This window comes from Lotus japonicus, chromosome 1 (genome assembly GCF_012489685.1).
Source record: "Lotus japonicus ecotype B-129 chromosome 1, LjGifu_v1.2".
In the NCBI taxonomy this organism is placed as follows: domain Eukaryota; kingdom Viridiplantae; phylum Streptophyta; class Magnoliopsida; order Fabales; family Fabaceae; genus Lotus; species Lotus japonicus.
The window spans coordinates 74,416,096-74,440,442 of NC_080041.1; the positions used below are offsets into that span (position 1 = coordinate 74,416,096).

The following is a 24,347-nucleotide window of genomic DNA, read 5'->3' on the forward strand; positions in this document are numbered from 1 at the left end:
TGTCTTTGGGTCAGAGTCAGAGTCTGTTTGTCAAACACTTAAAAGACAAACGTTAGAGTACCATAATTGTTCATACACAAATATAAACTTGTTATCATCAAAACTTAGAGTTGTACCAACTGCCCAAATCTGGTCTTACGGGTTGAATATAGGAAGGAGAAGGTGCAGAGCCGAAGCGTGAGAAGGATGAGAAAACCGCAGCTGCAGAACCGACCTCGTTCTTCATCCTCTTCCCCTCTGATTCTAACGAAGATTTGTGGGTGTGGAGAATACAAAATATTGCACACATCCAATTAACATTCAAAAATGTTCTTGCTTTGAAGGTGGCAAAGGTGTGTTCGTTCTCCTTCAGAGGGTCATTGCTTCGGTTTCACCATTGGTGTTCTTTCCCCTTCATAATGCCTTCATTCTTTGGTGTTTAGTGTTAGATTGCGTTTGTTCTCTTTCTCTCGTTCTCTGGTGTGATTCGCTCTCTTCTCCTTCAATGGCGTTCGTTCTCCCTTTGTCGTTCTCTACTGCCTACTGTTAGATGGAAGGAGAAAGAGTCTAAGAGTGAATAAATTTGGGGAAATTAGTTATTATGTTAGGGATTTAGTGGTATAATAGGGATTAATCCATGTAGACGTGTCCACACAAAATATAACACGTAGGTTATATAATATACACGTCGGACGATTTTGGAGAAAAAATAATTCCACACAAGCATTATGATGTTATAGGGATCATTTATAACATAAAAAGTTCAAGGATCTGTGTATTTTTTAGGGACCATTTTAGATTCAAGGACCAAAACATATTTAACCCTAAATATTACTATTTTTCATTAATTTTTTTTTGAAAGTATATTTTTCATTAATTAGTTAGACGAAACGTTAAAAAACAGACGAAACTTAGACGGAAGATTGGTTCTGCAACGGGGTCAATAAGTGAGGATGGAGAAATTAAAAAAATTCCTAAAGGAACCACTTTTGTCAAATTGTGAAATATTAGGGACCAAAAATGGTATTAAGTGAATTAAAATTAATTGAAGCATGAGTTAACTTGAAAGTGAACAATAACATCATCTCCCTCTCTCACATAACATAATAGATTGAAATTGAAATTTGAGAGAGGAAAGGCGGGATTTAAAACATACATGGTACCCGAATTTGAGGGGTGAGGGGCCACGTCCCTCTGTCAATCACTCACAGTCACAGTCACAGTCACACCTTTTCATTTCCCTCTCTCTCTTTTAAATCATCACAACCACTTTGTTTCTTTCCATTTGTAATGTTCTCACTTCTTTGTTCCCATCCCTAGTACAAATACAAATACACTTCACTCTCTTCTTCATCTTCTTCTTCATTCATCAACATTCAGATCAGGTTCGTAATTTCTTATCACATGCCAATTATCTTCATCTCAAAATTTACGTTTCTACTTTCACGATGTGAATCTGATTGCATGACTAATTGAGCTTGAGATTGAGTTTGGTGATGCTTGTGAATCCCTGATTTATTGATTTGATTTTCGAACTTGAGTTCTGGATCATCCATAGAACAATCATTTTGCATGCATACATAAACAAGCTTGTAATTAGGGTTCAAAATTACACAGCGACTGGTTCTATGTGTTGTTATTGAATGATGCTAAATTGCTTTTTTCCACTAATAATTGTGTGTTTCTGTAAATGGACTTTAAGAGAACAAGTGCATGTTTGTTTTTAGTTTATGATCTGTTTTGTGCACTTTTATGTCTTTGAATTCAGGTTCCCACTTTCTGAAGTGCTTTACGGGAAAGGAACGATTTATGCTGTTAATTTAAAAACATTGGTTTACGTTTTTTACAAACACATCCCAAGAAAACTCTCCATTCACAATTTGGTCTAGGAAGTGGTGTTCTTCGGTTTTTCATTCATTGGAATGGGAAATGCGGTGGTTAGTCAAACATACTCCAAGTTTGAAAGTTTATTTGCTAGCATAGATTTAGGCTTTTAATTTGAAGCATTTTTTTATGGTAATGTTATTCGTAAGGGCAATTTGATATTGATGTTAGTAATATATATATATATATATATATATTTGGGGTCTGGACTCTGGAGAGGTTGTTCTGCTAGACCGGGAGACATGGTTTTCTAGGATTTTAAGATACCATTGCCTTAAAGGATACTTTGGAGCTACAAAATTGTGCACCTGAGAGATGAGGTTCAAAGCATGCTATATGCCAGATATTTTCCCTTTGTTATCTATGTTGTTTGTAGGATTTTGAAAATCTGGCAGAGAGCTGGATTTTTCAATTGTTTGCTTAAGTTTTATGATTCTACTTTTTTTTTGTGACTATATGATTCTGCTTTATATTTACTTTATAGTCACCAAGCGGTTTTGGAGTACTGATATGTTATTCATGGTCATTCTGTTTCTTTTTAAATCTTTATAATTTGAATGATTTGCTTGCTGATTATGATATTGTTGATTGGAGATGATTGGAATGGAAAAGTTGTTCCTTTTAGAACTTTTGCCTTCATAATAGTGTCAGTTTTCTTATCATAAACTTTGCCTGAACCAGGATGGAGGGCAGTTCTGATGTAGGTCTTGACCAAGGGAGTAATTTGGTGACTCCATATTTTACTCCATTTCAGAAGCAGGCATTCCGAACATCTGGCCTTCAACCTGTCAGTATGGACTTGTCTCCTAGCTCAGGTGGTGATAGTTCTGCGGCTTCTATGAAGGAGGGCACTGGATCACCTTCTTCATCATCCTCGGATTCCGAAGCTGATGGCAATGGGCACCTTGAAGGTATCAAGCTGAAAGAACACTTTCCTGATCTGGAGGAACAGAATCAGTTAGCTGGGGAGGAAAAAACAGATAGTGTAATATGGAAGAGAGAGGATAAGAACTATGATGAGTTGCTGAAAAAATTCATTAAAAATGAGGAGGAGCTAAGGATTTCGAACTCCAAACTTCAGCTTTCAGAAGAAGAGATTATAAAGTTGAAGATTCAACTTGAGAAAAGTGAGGTTCAGCTTGATAATGTGCACAAAGAATTAAAAATGAAAGAGGAAGATCTTGAATATGAAAAAGGACAGGTACTGGAGTTGAAAAACCAAACAGCTGAGTTGGAGACTCATGTCCCAGATTGTTGCGACAAGATTGCGAAGCTGGTGGAACAGCTGGAGGAAGCTCAAGAACAGCTTAAGGAATCAAATGATGAAATTGCAAGATTAAGAGAGGATCTCAGGAGCAAGTCATCTAGTACTCATCAGTTGCAAGGTCAGCTTAAAACGGCACAGGAAGATATTGACTCATTAAAATACCAGCTTGAAATAGAGACCCAAGAGTTTGAAGACAGGATTGCACGGTACAAAGCTAATGAAACAAACCATGAACTTGAGGTGCAAAAATTGAAGGCTGAAATCCTTGATTCACAGGCACAGTTCTCTGTGGAGAAAGATCAGTTGATTTCTGGTATTGTAAGCTTGACAGAAGTGAAAATGCAGTTGAACTCTAGACTTAAGGAATGGGAGTCTAGAAGCAATGAATTAGAAATCAAACTAAGTATATATGAAGCTGAAAAATTGAAACAGGTAGAGCTGCATGCTTCTCAACAAAGGGCTTTGCAAGATGAAATCAGTTCTTTAAAGGAAGAACTTGGTCTGAGAAGCCATGAGATAGAAGGTGTGAATAAGGAATTTGACAGGCACAAGCAGAATTATGACATGCTCATGACTGAAAGAGATGGAGCGAATGCCACCATTGATAAACTTAAGGCTGAGCTGAGCTTCCGGGACAATCAAATTGCTGATGTGGAGAGAAAGCTTGTCGAGATACGCACACAACAGGCAGAGCTGATCTCAGGATCTGAAACTAAACTGAATCTAGTAAATCAGTTGAAACTGAAAGTGGAAGAGCTGGAAAAAGAAGTGGCCAGACAGAATGCTGTGATCTCAGACAGGGATGAGCAGAAGAGGGAGGCAATTAGGCAGCTATGCTTTTCACTTGAGCACTACAGGAGTGGATATCAAGAACTTGTTCGAGTATTTACCGGGCACAGGCGTCATGCTGTTACAGCTTCTTGAAGTTAGATTCTGTTATCTCATCGTATCACATTATCTTGTAGATCTTTTTCCTATTATTATTTCACATGTATTTTCTCTTATTCCAGTTGCAGATGAACGGATCTAAACATTACATAAGAATATCTTTCTAGTTTCTACCCACCAAAAAAGGTCAAACAGTCACATTGGCAAAAGATGTTGATGAAGTATTTCTATTCATTTTTCATAGCCTTGATTTCTTGTTGTTGGAAAAGGATATTCTTCATACTTCATAGTCTAGACTTCTGGTGTTGAAAGAGGTCATTAAACAAGCTGCATTTTTTTTTATCGCTGGCCATTTGTTTAAATTTTTCTTGTCCTTGTTTCTCTATTTCTTGTTTCTATTCTGCTTGAAATGTGGCTTTTTTATGGTTGTGTTTTTGTTTTCAAGTTAATGTGCGTTCTTGAGTCCTTGATTGGAACTGCTGGTTGAAATTTAAAGCAAAGTCTTCTAGCAAACTGCTTAACCCTTTCATCACTTATTGCGTATCTGGATTCTTGTTTGACAAATATTAAATCATGAATTTGAGTAAAAGTTCATCTCAATTTCTGCTCAAATTCATGATTTAATATCTGAAATTTCCACAGCTGTATTTACCCTCACCCATAACGCATTCGAATTAGAAACCAAACCCGGCCTAGTTTCATTAGAAGGGCTACATTAAACTCATGCACTCTTCTTAAACCGAGACCCCCTCATGTTTAGGCTTGCAGAATTTATCCCAACCAACCGCATGAACTTGTTGGCCTTGCAAGGAGTGACCCCAAATAAAATCTCTTTTAATTTTCTCCAATTTATAGAAGATACCCTTTGAAAGGGCTGTTTCCATTCAACACGTTAGTACTTAGTAGAGCTGCAATAACATAGAGTTAAAGTTACACTTACTGCAACATTCAATGAATTAGCCCGCCATGAAGACAAACGTTGAGTACAATCCATAATAAACTGGTAAGTTCGCTTGTTGACACAACTATGAATCAAAGGTACCCCTAGGCATATACCCAGATATGAAGTTAGCCCAATCTCCATAGCTTGGCTTAATTGCCATGTAAAGATGTCATCTTACTCGTTTTACTATTGCTAAATGTTTAAGGAGCTAAATTATCTACGAGTTATGCTAGACATTGTTAGTATTTATTTCAGGTTCTAATTGCATAAAATTCCTTACATACAAGAATAGAAGTAATGAAAAATATACAGAGATAAGTTCAGTCTAATTAATAAGCTCCAATAATCTCGTAATGCATTAATTTAACCAAAAGGAGTGAGCACATTAGAACAAAAACTATAAACAGTAGTTTTACTCTAAACATAATTTTCAAGATAAACAAGGATGGGCACAGGCTGTGCCGACCAATTCTAAGTAAACTGATTATCACAATTTTTTTCTACTTTTTAAAGTTTTATTTATTTAGTTATTAGATTTGTGATCATCTTCGTGCTCCGTGGAAGGAAGGACACTGAATCGTCAAGACTGAGCAAGGAGTGCTTTCTCTATCATTTAGCATAATTTATGACTTTGTCAACTCCTTGGTGGTGAATGATACTTCTAGATCGTTTATTATAATATAATTTTAATTTACCAAAATCTCTTACTCTAGAAAAACATATATTTGACGGTTGGATAGATTATTTGGTCAACAAGATATTTCATCAAATGCTGTAGTTCAAATAGCATTGAATTTGAATGCATTATTTTGAAGTTGAGTAAACTGATTTTCTTTATGGAATGATTCAAAAATAATAATTTATTGGCTTAAATATGTTGGGGGCCCCTATAAAATAGGGGTCCTTTGGTTTAAGCCCCTACAAAATTTTTTCTTGGGAATAAGCCCCTAATGAGAAAATAATATATAGTGATAAGCCCCTGCCGTCAACTTCCGTTAAAAAATATATGAGTCAGCAAACGGAGCTGACGTGGACCTTTGCCACCTCATCAAGTGGGCCCACAAGCTGCTGACGTGGAAATGAGAAGAGAAATATGAAAATGCCAAATGTGGGATTTGAACCCAAGACCTAGAACATAATGGGCAACATCCTTCCCACTAGGCTACAAGCTGCATCATTAGTATAAGTGCAAAATTTAATATATATCTTATTTAAACTGAAGCTGCTAATATTTCAACCAAAAATTTAAAAATGTCCTAAGCATGATTTGAACCCAAAACATAGAGGTTCATGGAGGAGGCTCTAACCACTAAGTCAATGCCTAATTTATGCATGTATTTTTAGCGCAAAACTAAATATATATTTAAAAACAAACTGATAATGCTAAATAAATTTGATGTGGTAGATCTAAAAATTACATTTTTAGGCTCTTAGACGCTCTTATATAATGTATCAATTTGAAACAAAATAAAATATTAAATGTAAATAGAAAAACATATTTACAAAACTTTAAAACGTAAAAAAGTTAAATCTTACAAATTTATTAGAGTTCATATATTGACTTTTTTTAAGTACTAATGAGTATATATACTGAAAGAACAAAATAATAGTTTTTTATGATTTAAGTGGGGTTGAATTCTTGTTCTTTTTTTTACATAATATATATATATATATATATATATATATTGTTGTGCGCATGAATAACAAAATGAGCCAGTGGCTCAATTGTAAGGACATTGAGTATGATCCTCCATTTATGGTGTTCGAATCCTGATTATGGTGTTTTTAAAAAAAATTGTTAGTTTAAATGAGATATATATCAAATTTTGCACTTGTATTAAAGATGCAGCTTGTAGCCTAGTGGGAAGGATGTTGCCCATTATGCTCTAGGTCTTGGGTTCAAATCCCACATTTGACATTTTCATATTTCTCTTCTCATTTCCACGTCAACAGCTTGTGGGCCCACTTGATGAGGTGGCAAAGGTCCACGTCAGCTCCGTTTGCTGACTCATATATTTTTTAACGGAAGTTGACGGCAGGGGCTTATCACTATATATTATTTTCTCATTAGGGGCTTATTCCCAAGAAAAAATTTTGTAGGGGCTTAAACCAAAGGAACCCTATTTTATAGGGGCCTCCAACATATTTAAGCCTAATTTATTGGAAATTTATTCTAATAGTCTCTCTTTGACACTCAAATTCTTGCACCAATTTATTTCACTCAAATTCAGTTTTAATCCCTACAATCTAATCTTTCATTCATACTTTTACAAATAACTTTAGTTTTACCCATTTTACAAAATATCTCACGGTTAACTAATGATATGGCTAACAAAAAGCACAACTATTATTGAGCGTTTAAAGCAATTTATATGACCTATGTTATTGTCAAGTATTTTCTTGTGTAAATTATGTATTATAAATTATTCATGAGAAATAATTCTATTTGAACTAAAAATATTAGCGCTTGTTTGGTTGCAGTTTTGTTTTCAGTTTTTAAAACAATTTTCAGAAACAATTTTTAAAAATAGTTTTTAGAAGAAGAAAATAGATTGAATGACATGTTTTGCAACATTTAGAAGACTGATATCTGAAAAATAAAAACATAAACTAAAAACATCTTTTAGTTGTTTCAGTTTTTTAGTTTTAAAAACTGAAAATGAGAACGGTTTTCAAAAACAGTTTTTGAAAAGAGGTCATACCAAACATGTTTTCAATTTTTACTGAAAACTGTTTTGAAAACAGGAAACAAACAGGCCCTAAATCTTTGTGAGGCTCATTTTTTATAAAAAGTTTTTTCATTCATAATACCCAAACTTAAAACCTTATTTAAGAGAAATTAAACTTGACACTAAGTTGTAAATAATCGTATGAGCGTTTTCATCATAACCAGGGTCGTGTAATGCTTTACACAAATTAGGCAATTGCCTAATGCCCCAAAAAAGTCTTACGCTATATAGTATATTTTATTGAGACTTAAAAGATGTAATAGAATAGGAAAAAATTATGTCATTTTAATTGTAATATGGGCAATGAAATGTGAGAACTCGAAGTGCAATGTGGGAAGTGCAACTTTTAACAATTACTAATAGTACTGTTTTAAATTATCAAATTTACATTTTCCAAAAAAATAATAAATAAAATACCTGTTATTTTTACATTTTCAAAATTAAAAAATTAATTGTGTTTAGTCATAATCGTTAGTTTTTTTACTTATATATTTGTAGTTTCACTCATTGTTTTTTCTCTAAAAAAATACATTGTTTCTACCTTGAAGTGAATTATCAAATAAGATACTTGATATTAAAGTGTTGCAAAATCTCTCAATGTTTCATTCCTTACGTTTCAAGTTCTATTAAGAATTTAAATTCTTTTCCAAATGTATATGTTGTCTATTGAATTTTATTGACAATCTTGTAACGGTTTCTACTCTTGGAAAAAGTTTTTTAAAATTAAAATTAGTTAAATCAACAATATTGTTACAAGATAGATTATATAATTAACTATCTTATTTATTAAAGCGAAATGTTAGAAATAATTCATTAAATTTCTTCAAGATTCTTGTTAAAATAAAATAATTTTGAAATCTTCATTTTAGGCCTCAAATTATCTGTACACGGTCCTAATTATAATTCATGGTGATTTTTATGTTTCCTTTGTGAGACGGCACCTATTTCATTTGTAGCTGCAGGGATTCCACTTGAACAATTCAAATGGGTTAATATTTTATCTTGCTTTGTTTCATTTGATATTATGTCATCTTAAAAAGGCTTTAGAAAAGTTTCAATCGGAGGAACAACAAATGAAATAATAAATGGCACATCCGATATGATATGATGATGATGATAGATGGTCATTGACTGACTCATTCAGACACGACACGTTCCCCCTTCTCAATTTCTCATCATCTCATGCTTAAGTTGACTAATGTATATTTTGTTTAGCGTTAAAAACTAAGCCAAATATAATTTTACTTGTTAAAGAAGTAATAGAAAACTAATTTTTTAATTCTTATTTAACAGTTTAAGCTTTTAAAGTAATTGATTGTTTAACATAGTGTTAAAGCCTTTATGATCAAGTGGTTCAAACTTCAAAGTTAAATCATTTTCACCCTCAATTCTTCAAATAATAAAAAAAAATTAAAATAATTGGTTGTTTGACATAGTATTAAGGCATTTATGATTAAGTGGTTCAAACTTCAAAGTTAGATCATTTTCACCCTCAATTCTTCGAATAATAAAAAAAAATTAATTTCAGCACATGATTAATAAGCATGTGCATTGTTCACGACTTCACGCTTCAAGCCCAAATGACTCGTGTGAGGGGACATTCTTCTAATAAAAAGTTGAATTTAAGACATAGTAGGTGGATATGTGCATTTGTTCACGCTTCAAATCCGAAAGACTCTTGTGTGATGGAGCGTGTTAGAGAAATACTATAAAACCATTCATATGACCCTTAACAAAAAAAAATATAAGGAAATTAGAATTTTAAACATCGGTCATTTAAGCCCCGTTCGGCGTGGTTTTTGGTTTTATGTTTCAATTTTTTTTAAACTCAAACTAGTTTTCAGTTTCATGAATCTATTTTTTGTTTTTTGTGGTTAAGTTTTAAAACACTTGTTGTCAACTTTGTATATCCACAATAATTACAACAATTATCAACTTTGTAAATTCACGACAATGAGTGGTAGCAGCGACACGATAATGGAGGGATCAGATAACAGCGGCAGTAGAGTTTCAATGTTACCTAATAACCATGACCACGTCGATGGCGGTTGGGTGGAGGTGGATGTGGTTGTAGTGGCAATGAAGGTATGGTGGTGGAGGGGTGTTACATGGTGGTCATGATGATAATGGTGGTGGCAGCGACGTGGTGATTGTGGCGGTGACGATTGTGGTGGTGAAGGTGGTGATGTTGAAGAGTGGTGTTCATGGTGGTAGTGGCAGCGATAGTGGTGATGACGACAGTGGAAATGGTGCTAGTGGTGGCGCAGGTGACAATGGTGAAGGGTGGTGGAAGGCAGCGGTGGAGGTGGTAGTGACAGTGAAAGGTAGCGGTGGTGGCAGGGTGGAGGATGCATGTAGAGATGATGACATTGAAATTGGTGGTGGTGGTGACGATGGTGGTGGCGGCTATGGCGGTAAAGGTGGCTGTGGTGGAGGCAATGGTGTTGGTGGTGATGGTGGTTGGTGGTGATGATGATGAAGTTACATGTTATTAAAACTAAAAATCTTAATCACAAAATCATATTTTGTGGTTTTGAAAAACATACTAAACCGGTTTTGAAAATCAATAAAAATTCACTTCAGCATCATTTTTTTCGAACACGTTTTATTTTCAAATTTGCATTTAAAAACCAAAAACGAAAAAATGGCAACCACCCCGTAGTACAGGGCCTTAGCACGTTTCCTATTTTCATTTTTAAAGAAAACATAAAATACAGCTGAAAATATATTGATTGATATTTAGAAAATATTTTTAAAATGTAACTAAAATAAAAAAGGAAATAATTTGTTTTCATTTTTTAGTCACCATTACTGGTGCCACCACCACCATTGCCATGGTCGTCTCCACCACTGTTGCTGATGCCACCACTACCATTGCCGCTTCAACCACCACTATCAGTACCATCGTTGTCGCTGCTACCACCATCACCACCGCCGTCGTCATTAAAAAAACATAATTTAACATTATAGCTTGATTGAAACATTTAATTTCCACATCAATTTTGCTGACGCTCTGGCAACGAGATGGGGACCCAAATATTGTGGAGCCACCTTCTTTCCCAGGTGGTCCCTTGACTCCCTTCCCATTCATGATTCATCACACACGAAACACAAACACGGTGTTGTAGAAAAAACACAGAAACTCGCGAGCGCACACACACTGAACAAAAGCAAAGCCAAGCTAAAGAAGAAGAAGAAGAAGAATTCAAAGCCAAGACAAGGTCTATATTATTTGAGAGTAATAAATATGTTTGTGTGTGTGAGTGTGTTTTGGTCATAGTTGACTAAAACTATACATGAAATTGTAGAAGAACAAGACTATGTTATTGTTAACTTCTTAGTAGTTGTTACCATTATTCCACGCAGCAACAACATTTCCTTATGTCTTAAATTCACATTCTTCTCTATATATACTTCTCTCTCTGCATCCACCAGCCCTTCTTCTACCTTGATCCTGCGTCTTTGACCTTTCTTTACTTCAAGCGCCTATCTGATCTACTAACCATCAAACCAAGGTTCATTCATTCTCCTTCATCATCTAATTTTCCTGTTATTTTCAACCATAATTAGATTCTGAACTTTTTCCTCTGGCACACGCATTATCAAGTTTCATTAGCTTTTTTTCATTCCTTCAAATCCCATTTTTTATTTTCTGTTTGAGTGGTATCTTTAATTTTCTTATTTATAAGTTATGAGTGGTTGTGCTTCTCTATCTTATTTTGATATTTTCTATGATTCTTGTGCGCTATGTGCCATTTATTTTACTATAAACTGCCATTTTTTATTAAAATATTTTAGGTATATATGCGCCTACCACCAACAAAAACATGTTTGTCTGTGTGTTTTGAAATTGAGGCTAAATTTCTTGTCATATGTGTGTTTCCACTTTCTTTGTTTGTCGTTTGTCTATTTGTCTTGCAGCAGCACCATACTTGTTTACTCTTGCTCTTCACAAATATAAGAATATGATATATATCTTCAATTTTATTGCTTTTGAGGGGTACTGAAAACTAACCAGGAAGAGGATAAATTTGAAAATTCTGGATCCATGTTAATAAAGCACATTCAAACTTTTTAAGGGTTTCAAGAAATTGAAGTAATAATGTTTAATTTATGCCAAGTTGGTAAAGGACTTAAAGTAGCTGATTCAATACCCCAAAGTCACCTTTTGTCCCAACTTACTAAATATGGTGGAAAAGTTTTTACTATAGATGGCTATATTGATTTGCTTCATCTTACAGATGCTTAATGCAATTCTCAATTATTTATTTGAATATCATACTACTAGTCTTTTTTAACAATAAATTGGGCAATTGTTTTTGTATCTTTATGCAGAAAGTGAGAATACTGGGAGAGCTTGAATTGGGTATTTCATTTTGGCATTTATATCTTTGAAAAATTTGTGGCAATGACACTGGCTTTTGGACTATAACTAATTCCATATTTGGAGTAACATGTCTGATAAGGTGGTTCCCAAACTTCGGGTAGTTCGATGTCCTAAATGCAACCAACTTCTTCCAGAGCCTCCAGGATATGAACTTTACAAGTGTGGTGGATGTGGCACACTCCTTAAAGGTGAAGATTATTCTTTACTTTTTTATAACATTACCCTTTTCAAATTTGTGGCTGCCAAATTTTAATCATATATGTTTAGATACTCGTTGACACCGGTGTAAACAGACGTTAACACTCAATAAAAAAGTAATTAAAACTCTTCTAGTGAATTGGGATGAGAGTCTCTTCACGTTGCACTCAGCTGATATCCGAACACACTAGATCATGTGCTTGCCTTAACTATATAACCTTGAATATCTCACTTCTGAACTTTTTCAAACCAATTGATTTTTTTTTTCTGATATGGTTTATGATCCTTCTTTGAATGATAAAAATGTCAAGTGCATTCTAAGAATCTGAATCACTGACATCCTCTTATTTTTCTTTTCATGCAGCTAAGGGTTTGTCTGTGACCTCAGCATCTAGTATACAAGAAACCGATGCAGCTCCTAGAAACGCATTGGATCTTGTTTCAGAGGGTAAACTTGATAGTTTGAAGGCTAAAGCAGCTATTTCTTCTGGAGAATGTTCTATGGATGGAAATGTAGGAAGTGTTCAAAATGAAAATGGTGAATACAATAGCAACGAGCTTGTACCGGTTAACGTATCAGATGAAGAACTTGAAAGTGAGTTGGATATCTGTAAATTGTCACTCAAAAGGAATAGAGTGCCCAACAAGGGTGTTTCAAATAAGATCACTCCTTGTGAGATTGAGGAGATAGATAATGGGAAGTTATTATTTGAAGGATCATCAAAGAAGGAGTTAATTTTTGCATCAGATGAAAATGACAATAATGACAAATCAGTTTCTGAAATGGGAATTATTGAAAGTGATTTACAAGGAGTCGAACAGGAGCTAGATATATATGTACAAGATGGAGAAGATCCCAAGAAGAACCAATTAGCTATGAGGGTTGCAAAGTCCAAAATGTACTCTGCAGAAAGTGCTTCTACTACTAAAAAGCCAAGCACTGTAAAAGGAAGCACTCTACATGTTACTCATGGTAAACTTGAAGAAAGTGCATCTAGTAAACCTGTATCTCCTTCTAATAAACAACAGAAGCACGCTCAGAAAACAATTCGCGGTAGCTTTGACCGTGAAAGGCCTGTGGAAGCATTAGATAAGAAGGAGTTAATTGATCCCAGTTCAGAGGTTAGTGGCAGTCTTGGAAAATTGTCTAAATCCCCAACCACTGGAAGCTCTTATTCTTATGATGGAATGAATGAGCAGTTCCCTACCCCACATTTGGATTCTTTGAGGAACAGTCACACCGTTGCTGAGGGAAGGACCGGAAAGGGTAAAGGCCTTGTTAATAGCTTGCTATATGGAGATTTTGGAACACAGCATCAATCAGATATGCTCCATGAAAAGCATCATGTCATGAAAGATAGCAGAAGGACAGGGACTCAAAAAATGTTGGAGGCTACAAGACATGGTGATCAACATGGGATGAGAGCAAAGAGAGATGAGTTTCCAATTCAATCAAGAATGCCTTTCCATCAAAGTGGCCATGAAAGCGGCACCCCGTCAAACCGAATGCGTGATGACCTCCATAGCAAGTCGAGCTTTGCTTCACCTAACTCAAATGAGGACACTGAGCAGGAGAAGGTGAAACTGTTGAGAATGATTAATCAAATGCAGGAACAACTCCAAAGGAGTCGCTCTTTGAGTGAGGAATCCAATGGAAGGTTTCCATCCACAGGTTTCCATCATATTTCTGCATATCATGACCATGACCCTCATAAGGGAAGGTTTCCTCACACTCTGAATCACCTAAGGTATAATGAAAGGTCTAGCCATGAAGTCGTATCGCACCAAAGGCACAATTTTTCACAGATGCCTTATTCAGCTGAGGCAACAAGAAGTTCACCCCACGTTGATCATTCTTATTACCACTTCCATCCCCATTTCTCAACAGATTTGCCTCCACATGTTCCTTTCCATCATGAAGGGTTACACAGGTCCTATCCAGGCCAAGATTATTCCTCTTATCACAGATTTTACCCTTCAACTCCACAAAGTTATGCAGCCTCTAAATCTGGTGATCAGAGGAATAGGGTTCCTGCGGTTAGGAAACACTCAAGGGAGAAAAAGAACTTGGCTAAGAGGCATCACAAGCCAGTAGCTGGTGGAGCACCATTTGTCACTTGTCATAATCGTAAGTGTTTAAATCTGCTGCATCTGCCTGTGGATTTTCTCCTTTCAAAAAAGGCATGTCATCAGCTGAGATGTGGTAAGTGTTCAGAGATACTGGAGTTTTCTCTGCAGAATGGAAGACATATGGTTTCTTTTTCATCAAATGCTAAAGGCCCTCCATCAAGTGAACTTAATGACCAAAGCAAGGTGATTAGTGGCAGCTATCATGCCAACTATTACAAGTATTCACCTGCAGAACCTATTTCATTTGTTGATGATTATGGGCTTCCTGTCTCTAAAAGCCACTCCTCCGAAGGTGATCCTGGTTATCTGACACAGTTTCATCCCTTGCATGGAAGTAAATTTGATCACCCAACTGTGTCTGGTGGTACAATTGAGCCTATAACAGAGAGGGAGAAGATTGCTTCAAGATATTCTAGTACAATCAGGGCTCCAGTGGAGAAACTGTCAACCGAAACGGAGGCAGGATCAACACCAACAACTTCATCACTTCATAAACTGATGGGTTATTTTTCACCAAGTCAAGTGAGAAGAGGGACTCGGTCATCTGTTATAGGTAAAAGGAGCTCATAGTCAATTGTGAAAATGATCAGAGTCATGAAAGATAGCCATAAATTTCAACAGAGCTGAAATGCTTGGTGAATCTAAACTGAAGCTGGAATGATCAAGAATATGGGAGTACTGAAATTGTGATGTAGTGATATAGCAGCCACATGATGATCCTGATGTATCTGTTTCATAGTTTCTTCTTAAATATCTGCTATCTTGAACTAGGCCATAGGTGTATGAGAAATAGTTTAGCTCAATTTTTCAATTCTATTTTATGTATACTAGTTCCACAACAGGTTCTGTACACATGTCATGCACAGGAATTAAGATTATTTTTGTAAAAAATATGATTTTGTGGCATAAATTGTTTAATGTGGCCATTCTTGTAAGATCAGAGTTACTACTGATAAGACTTTTCATATATGTTATCTAATGACTCATTTAAAAAGTGATTTCAAATTCAATCATTATTAGTCCTTACCATTAATTTCACACAAAAAGATGAGGAAAAATAAGCAGTTCAAAAGGCAATTAATCAAACAAATGATTTACGGTCTGTCCGTGTTTTATAGTTTGGCATGTCAATGCAAACTCAGTTACAAGTTGAAACATCTAAACAGTAACATTCTTTTACATGAATTGATGATTGAATATGCAAGTATGAAAACCTAATTATGAGATTCAATCATCTGTATCTGAATTCGATTCTGTATCTTCATCGAACTCAGGAGGCCTAATCCTGTTTGTATTGGCTTCCAATGGAGGTAGTCCATCATCATCACTCTCGTCCGTCTCATTCACTTGTTGGGAGGTGGTTGTTTCGTATAAACCATCTACCATCTCAGTTTTAAAAATTTCAGGCCTACATGAAGGAATGATTGAAAAATGAGTATATTGATAAGATGACATTAGATGCTACCATGTAAAATACAAGTTTAACATAGAGAGTAATCTGCCAAGAAAACAAGTTCAATATAGACTATATGATTATTTATCAAGGGAGCCCAGTGCAAGTAAAACTATATAAATCAACGCTGGAAACAAAAGCACACCATTCTGGAGATTTCTGTAGTGCTCGAACTTGTTCATAGAAAAGAACTTGAGAAACAAGACATGCAACCTTGCTACCTGATTCAAGAGCCTTTTCCTTTCCAGCGTCATCAACTACCACGAAGCTCCCTGAACATTGAGAAAGCATCAAGGTTGGTTTGATCAATGAAGTGGAGGCAAACCAAGAAAGATAAATATGGTTTTCAAAACCAATACACAGTTCAATTTTTCAGATTATGCAAATAGCCCGCAATCTATGCTTCAAGCAGTGTTTACCATGTGTATGTTCAGGTAACGGACTGCTCGACAAAAATGGGGTGGTAGAGTGGACTTGACATGGCTGTTAAATAGTTCTATGACCTATATGGTCAGCTTAGAAGAATTTACTTTTTTAAGAATGAAACAGTTAAGGCTTGAGCAAAAACAGCTAGTTAGGAACATTTGAAAAATAGAGGCACTGCCCTTTCCAAAATTGAGATACGGCAAGTAATGCTTTCACTAAAGTCCAGAGCTTGAGAAAATCAACAATGATAACAGACAAACAATCATTGGGTCACCAAGATAGAGAAATAAAATTGTCACTAAAGCATTTAATTGTTTGTTATAAAATAATGTAGATAACATATAGAGTAGCTTTTAAATTTCTACAGTAAGTATTCAATTATAAATAGGACAAACCTCGTTTTATCCACATGCTTTTCTGAAACTTAGCAGGAAATAGAGCTAGTGATTTCTCACCACATGCATCCATGACCTTGAGACAAATCAAAAGATAAATTAGAACTATATGCACGAGTAAACAATGATGTGGCGTTTATCTGAACAACATTATCATAAAGAAACCTAGAAACTAAAATAAACAGTCATGCAAATCCATCTGCAGGGCACACTCTCAGTTGGCGAAAGGAATGGGCTTTTTATGTGATATATCTTGAATATTAACAGGATTCACATGTCTTCTTGCTATGTTTTTCCCTTTTTTTTTTTTTCTTTCCTTCTTTTGAAACAATCACTAATTTGGGATTTATTTTCTTAATTGCAGAGCTGGTAAACACACTGACAAACCCAAATTTCCATTAGAAATAGTTCACCTAAGAATCTCATGAAGTCAAGGAAGTACCAAAGTTTGAGATTGCTACTAGGGTAGAACTTCCGACCATCATCTAGGTTGTTTTTTCTTTTCTTCTTACTTATTCAATAAATATGCCTGTTCTTTCCACAGATGCAAACTTTCATACAATATTCATTAATTTGTTCTTTTAAACAGTTTGTAACTTTCGCCTCAGTTATTTTGTAGGTTTTTTAGCATAAATACAGAAAAGGGGAAATTTGGAAGATTTAAAACTTGTAAACCAGTACCTCAATGAGATTGGAGCCTCGAAGAGACACCACTTGCGTGATGCTTTGGCCATCTTGAAGGGTTACATGTTTTTCCTCTGTTGCCCTTTTCAAATTCTTCCTTCCTCCTTTCATGGCCACCAAAAACCTCAATTTTCTTGTTGCCAAGGTTTCTCACAACTCTCCTGCAAATCACAATTGGAAGCTAAATAGAGTAACCCATTTTTTTTTAAAAATGCACCTGAAAATATTTCTATATAAATTGTTATAAATTTTGTAAGCATTTGCAGCCTTAGTACTACATATAATTATATATAAGTCAATCATAAATGTTCAAAAATGACAATGAGCTGTTAGCTGTATTAGTGCAGTAACAAGTGTGACTCAAAGAAATCTCACATTATCTAGATTAGCAAGTGGACAAGTGTATATAAGTTAAAGAACACACACATCCATTGCCTTAGGCTTAGGGTTTTGTGGTGATGCGTGAATGTAACTTAATTCTAACAAGCTGAGGTTTCAAATGGCAGTCAATGCATCATTTCAACCACTAAAACGGATAAGAAACCTAAAGCATAATCTAGCATGTAAAAGAGCTAGCCTCATACAATTGCCAATTCACTATCAGAATCTTAACACTTAAGGCAACTGTTGTGGTCAGGTACAAGAGTTTAAATGGGGGTGTCAGAGGGATATACAAGAAAAGAATAATTTACAATCAAATTCTCACCACGTCAATAATAGCGTAGTAGTAGACTCAAGTAAAAGCAAATGGGATGGTAACTAATCAACCTCTAAACTCATATCTTTGCTAAAGTAAAATCCAAATATAAATGAGGACCTCAAGAAGAATTAAGAGCTAAGTTAATCTATTCAAGTCTTTCCTACACCAGGAAACATCAAGGGTCTAATCGTGGATGATTTTATGAAGTCATTAAGTCTTCACAGTGAGTTTTTCATCCTAAGTAAAAGCCTTCAAAGCACTAATGTTTCGTAATCTCCCCCATTTCCACCTTCACCAGAGTGAGAGGAATAAAAGCAAGAGAAGTGAGAGATATAATCAAAGTGATAGGAAAAGAAGAGAAAGATAGGAAGAAGAAAAATAATGGATGGGATGGAAGTAAAGTGGCTGTGAATATATCAAAGTTGTCTCCAAAGTGAGTTTAGCCAGTGGCGGATCCAGGACCCCGGGGTCAGGGGGTTCAAATTTGTCCATGACCTTTCTAAAATTAAAAACATACCATAATCAGTAAAAACATGGCAGCACTACTCTATTTTAACAAAAGAAAGAGGATTAATAATATAATGAAGCATTTAATTAAACACTTTGATTCATATCAGAACAAGGTAATTTGCAGCAGCTTGCATATACAAACAATTGAGCTGCCAATTGGAATGGCAAGTTACCATGCCATTATTTATTTATTTTTTATAAGCAAAGCATTCACTAAAATCAAGCACAAGGAGTGCTAACAGCAATACAACGTTTGAGAAAATCAATTACCTTGTACACAAATCAGACCCAAGTAATCACTAAGAACTAAGGACAGCAACATACCTCATAGTTAAGTTATCCAAACAACATTAATAACTACCTTACTACCCAGCCCCAAGAAAGCAAAAGATGATACAGTAACACCATAGGTTACAAAAGAAAAAACACCCTGTAAGATATAGCAAGCGATCCATCACATGTTGGTGCTCACCATGCCATTATTTATAAATCAACAAAACCATAATGCTTGCAGCTCAACACAATCAAATAGTCAATGTATTTTCAGTTCTAACTCAATTTCTCATGTGCATAAAGTAAAAGAACATAAAAAACAAATAATGGTCAAATCAATTCTTTTCAATATAGGCAACACTATAACTATTCCAGTAATTTTAGGTCATTCTTTTCCTGCCAATTGATGCTATTTGGTCATTATATCATTGCTGAGGATGAATGTAGTTTGTGTTTGGGATAAGTTACATTCAACGTCAATGGAAAAGAATGAAACAAGCTGTTGATTCAAAAAAAGAAAATATAAATTTGAACTTGGAATTGAAGGGGAAAATCTTGAAAACAAGAAACTAGGATAAACAAATTGAACAGGTGAGAAGAATTAGAAGATTATAACTTTAGAAATTAGAGGAAAAACAGAAATTAGGGTTAGGAAAAAATCAGCCATGCCCATACCTGTAGAAATTAGAACCGCAGAGGCACAGCCAAAGGCAGGGGCGCACGGCTGGAGAGTGGCACGTGGTTGTGCGGCGGCGGCGGCCGGCGTGGTGGTGGCCGGTGGTGGTGCTTGGCCAGCTTGGGAAATCAGAGAATGAGAGCGTGAGTGCAGAGTGAGTGCGTGGTGACTGTGAGAGGAGAGAGATCTGACTAGTAGTGACTATAGTGTGAGAGAGAGGAGTTGGGGTCTAGGGTGCAATATTAAATTTTCAGGGGGTTCAAAAAAAATATATTATAGGGGTAGGTTAAAAAATTTTTTTTTCAGGGGGTTCAACTGAACCCTGGGCCCTACGTGGGTCCGCCCCTGAGTTTAGCATTCTGATCTCTTTGGTTATCTCTAAAATAAAGGTAAAAGTAATTAACTAATTATTCTAAACATGAAATGTCTAGACTCAAGGTTGTCAAACTCACAATTATGCGTAAACTAGTTTAGAGTCCGTACCGAATTTACCAAAAATGAAAAAAAATACCTATGAAAACCTGTTATGGAATACAAAGATAGTAGACTAGTACCTAAAGATACATTAACCAAACAAATTCAACATACCAACTTCATACTAAAGCAAACTTCAACAAACAACAATAATAGAGTGCAACTTTACTTAGTACATCTCCTAAACCATACATAATAACCAAATCATAAGTTCCTGGAGCACTAACCAAACCAGTGGCATTCTTCCTAGATTTAAAGGCAACAACACCTGTGATTTTGATGAACCAGTTTCACACATTCTGATATGAAATATGAATAATAGCAGAAAAAACAGAGTTCAGCAATTCAAGGTTCAGTTCAGTTAAAGGTTCACTGTGACACAGCAAGGGTGCGAGAAGGAGAAGCTCTCGCGAAACCTCGTTCCAGCTTCCGGCGGCGGAAATAGAGAGAGAGAGAGCGACGGAAGAGACGAAGCCTTGCAGCGGCGAAGCAGCTCGCGGTGGCAGAGGAGCTATGTAAGGGGCGATGGTGGTTCACGAGCAACAGGGTCTTCTGAGTATCGCTACTCACTCAAGAGAAAGGGTATGAAAACAAAGCCTCACTAGCTGAACGGTGTCGTTTCAGGGTAGGGTTAGGGTCAAATTAAAATTAAAATAAAGAAAATTTTGAGCGTTTCAACAAACTCATTAAAATTGGAAAATCAGAAATATATAATTTTTTTTAAAAAAATGAGAAATATATAATCACATCTATGAGTTGGGGGACATATGGGTGGGTATGGAGAGGTCCAGGGATCGATTCCTGACGGGTACAATTTATCTTTCTGATGTATCAAAAAAACATCTTTAAGAAATATAAGGAATTTAATGATTACATGTTTTTATGGCCGTATTGCGACCCTTACATATATATGATGAATAAAAAGTGCTATTACTACCCACTTTTTTAAAAGTAAACACATTCATCTAGAAGATAAAAAAGGAATATGACGTGAGGGGTCTTCCTCAATCAAGTATTAGGACATGAGTGGGACAACTTTGCAAGATGATTTTAAGAGTCCAGGTTATTCCACTCTTTACAAAAGTTATATATTTCATATATTTAGAGTTGAGTTAAGTCTCTCAAATTCTAATAGATAGAATGACACCAGATCACGCTTCTATTGGAATAACACGCGTTTACCACGATCCCAAATCACATGCACAAAACAGCTCCACCGCCTCAACATCTGAAACCAAGAACATCTGTTATAGAAAATAAACCAAATTTGTCGTTGCCACATGGTCAATCTACAAGCAAAGGGGTAATGCAAACCACATTTGTTGCACCTTAGTTTTTTGGATAATTGGTTGTTTGACATTGTATTAGAGCCTTTATAACTTAGCGGTCTAGAATTCAATGTTTGCTCCTTCACTTTCCAATCAAAAAGTGGAATTTAAGTACATGGTAGGCCAGCATATGCATTTATTCACGCTTCAAACCCAGATGGCTCTTGCGTGAGGGAGGTGTATTAGAGTATAATGTAAAGTCATTCATTTGACCCTTACCCTAGATCTTAAGTTTTTGGGATAAGTAGTTGCTTGACATGTGAAGAAGAATAGCACATAGGCATCAAACTCAAGCTCCAAATGGCACAATGGGCTCAACATATCCACCAAGATGCCTCTATGTAATAGCCTGTCACGCACTAGAATGACATCATTACAAAGCCCCCAAGCGAGTTCCTTGTATTGAGGGACAACCTTGCGCTTCCAAAGTTTCGACCAAAATGGTTGAGAAAAAGTGTTGGTAGCGGAGCTAGATGACGTATATCGGTACTATAAATCTGTAAAATGCATTGCAAAACGCCAACAAAAATAAGCCTCATAAAAGCGAAGCAACAAAACGATTGTCCCGTTTGGGAAAACAACTTAATTAAGCGCTTATGGTCATACGCGCTTATGGCATAAGTGCTTATTCATAAGGTATTTTAACAAATTTATTGACATAAATTGAAAATAAGCTATATAAGCATAAGTTTTTATTCATAAACTATCCTGAATAGTTTATGAAAATAAGCTCAAAACAGCTTATAATAGGTCATAAGCTGTTTGCATAAACTCTCTCAAACACTAGCATAAACGTTTATGCTATCAGATAAACTCAAATAAGTTCATCCAAACGGGGCCTAAAAGTATTAAAATTTAACCTCTAGTTTAGTTCTAAGAGCGTGAGTTAACACAAATAAGATTTCTCACCATAAGAAAATTTAACATTCACTTTAACACTACTTTTCTTTTGGTACAATGGAAAACTTTAACACTATCAATTAGTTAAAAATTAAAATTGATATAAGTTTTATTAAATTATAACTGTGTCGACCTATACTCGATGGCGAGTCCGAGTATATCAAAATCAATTTTCCTTTGTGTTGATAAATCTTGAAGTTCGTGCCTTCCAAGTAGCAAAAGCAAAACACTCTTGTTGCCGTATCCAATTTTCCATCTTGTTTGAACCTTGTGGTGGTTCATGTAATAATTTAATTTTTGTGTTAATGATTATTAAAAATATTATTAATTATAGAAAACATTGAACTATTTTATTTTTAAATTAAAATAAATAAATAAAATAAAATTTGATAAACTGAAAATAAAGACCAAATAATTTTACAACTATTAATAAAAAATAAAAAATTTGAAATATGAAACAAGGCTTGAACAATTATGATATATTTACATTTCACTTTCTCTTCCATCTCATTTCTCTTATCTTATTTTCTTTTCATATCACATCATTTATCATTTTTACAATTACTTTTCTTTTCTTCATATATCTCTCTATCAAGTGTAAGTGAAAGTGTGTGAACAAAATATTTTTACTTTTTAGAATGCGTGCCGCCTTGCAACTGTAGTAGCCAATGGCAACACATCTATGATTAAGCCACTTACAATCTTGACCAACTTTAAGGTGCCACTAGGGTGAGTAACTATAAAATTGGTCCACCGGTGATCTACTATTTAATTACCGTTAGATTTTGGAATCTAAGAATATTCCGTAGATAGACGGCTAGGATTGAAAGAATGATAAAATGGTAACAATGTAATATTCTTTCTTTTATTAATTAAAAGATAAAATAAAAATAATATTATCATGAAATCAGCATCAAAACAGTATTATCATGAAATCTCAGATTTGTGGGTGAAGAAAATTCAAGTTAGGGCGGGCATTAGCAGGAGGAAGGGTGGAGGTGGTGGATGCAGGAGGTTTAAACTAAACGCAGACACAAGAAGAAGCTTTAAATTATAAAAAGAGACAGCTTTTCATACAAATTGGACAAATTAGTGACTTTAATTCTACAATTTCATCCAAAAATATAGCAGCGTAAAAAAAAAAGAGCCTAAAGGGGATCTGTTGAGGCAGCGACAACCTCAATCTCACGGCGACAGAGGCGGCCTCAGCGGCGCTGGTAAATCAGATCTATTACGTCTTTGGGATCTGTTGGTTACCGGAAGAAGATGAAGGTGTAGAAGATTGATCAACATGAACTGGAAGCGACAAAATACACCTACCTCTATCAAGCCATGAATCTTCAAAAAAGCCTAAGTAAGAATCCTCAACTGAAACCCAGAAACATCAACCCTCTTCACTTTCTCGCTCTCTGCTTTCCTCAATAATGCAACAACCTGATCATCCACCTCCTCCTCACAACCTCCTTTCACTGATTGCGCCACGCACGACTCATATGGAGGATAAGAGGGGTTTCAGTGTCAACGAGGTGAGTCACAGAGGGTTGAGGGAAAGATCTAAGCTTGAGGTATGAAGACACAACCCATAAGAGAATTCCACCGAGAACCGCACCTTGCCACACTGCTGCACCCGCAACCTTCAACTGCTTAGCACACTCCTCGTGCATCTCGTCCAACCTGAGGAGAGCAGCGACGACGGAAGGATCTGGGCGGGTGAGTGAGGGTAGCACTTGGGGTGGTTCAGATGAGGAAGGTGGAGGTGGGTAGGTTGGGATCTGATGTAGTGAAGAAGGAGGTGAAGAAGGATCTAGATCTGGGTTAGATCATGTTTAGGGTTTAACTTTTTTTTCAATTTCAATATTTATTTATGGTAAATTACTTAAACACCCATGGTCCATGGGTGGACCAAAAAATAAACTATCCACCCTAGTGGGCACCCAAATTTAAATAATTATTACCTCAAATAGTTTTGTTTTATTTTAATATTTTGTAACCCTAAAAATATAAATACTCCCTCCATGCTTTATTATAAGACCATTTTTTAGAGTTTTTTCCCCTAAATATATGTCCATTTCTAATATCTAGGTAGCATTTTTTTTTTCCAAACTTACTCTCACATCTGAAAC

At 35.5% G+C, this 24,347-nt stretch overlaps 3 protein-coding genes across 5 annotated transcripts; 2 read left to right on the forward strand and 1 right to left on the reverse strand.

Moving 5' to 3' along the window:
* The first annotated feature begins 1,182 nt into the window (after positions 1 to 1,182).
* Positions 1,183 to 4,360, forward strand: LOC130749626 (protein NETWORKED 4B-like). Of its 2 annotated transcripts, none has more exons than XM_057603010.1 (2): positions 1,183 to 1,364; positions 2,545 to 4,360. In XM_057603010.1, exon 2 carries the CDS (start codon positions 2,546 to 2,548, stop codon positions 4,052 to 4,054), a length of 1,509 nt encoding a protein of 502 aa, XP_057458993.1. In that variant the 5' UTR covers positions 1,183 to 1,364; position 2,545; the 3' UTR covers positions 4,055 to 4,360. The 2 variants fall into 2 exon arrangements, with proteins under 2 accessions (XP_057458993.1, XP_057458986.1); XM_057603003.1 differs by lacking the exon at positions 1,183 to 1,364 and adding an exon at positions 1,640 to 1,916.
* Positions 4,361 to 10,760: 6,400 nt separating this feature from the next.
* On the forward strand, positions 10,761 to 15,354 carry LOC130749643 (protein ENHANCED DISEASE RESISTANCE 4-like). 2 transcript variants are annotated; one of them, XM_057603025.1, is made up of 3 exons: positions 10,761 to 10,911; positions 12,026 to 12,265; positions 12,640 to 15,354. In XM_057603025.1, exons 2-3 carry the CDS (start codon positions 12,145 to 12,147, stop codon positions 14,973 to 14,975), a joined length of 2,457 nt encoding a protein of 818 aa, XP_057459008.1. In that variant the 5' UTR covers positions 10,761 to 10,911; positions 12,026 to 12,144; the 3' UTR covers positions 14,976 to 15,354. The 2 variants fall into 2 exon arrangements, with proteins under 2 accessions (XP_057459008.1, XP_057459001.1); XM_057603018.1 differs by lacking the exon at positions 10,761 to 10,911 and adding an exon at positions 10,932 to 11,205.
* A 99-nt stretch (positions 15,355 to 15,453) lies between these two features.
* Positions 15,454 to 20,556, reverse strand: LOC130749661 (uncharacterized). Its single transcript, XM_057603035.1, has 5 exons — positions 19,522 to 20,556; positions 17,361 to 17,524; positions 16,680 to 16,755; positions 16,004 to 16,130; positions 15,454 to 15,813 (listed from the first exon to the last, which is right to left on the reverse strand). The coding sequence occupies exons 2-5, from the start codon at positions 17,472 to 17,474 to the stop codon at positions 15,633 to 15,635; spliced, it is 498 nt and encodes a 165-aa protein (XP_057459018.1). The 5' UTR covers positions 17,475 to 17,524; positions 19,522 to 20,556; the 3' UTR covers positions 15,454 to 15,632.
* Positions 20,557 to 24,347: the final 3,791 nt, after the last annotated feature.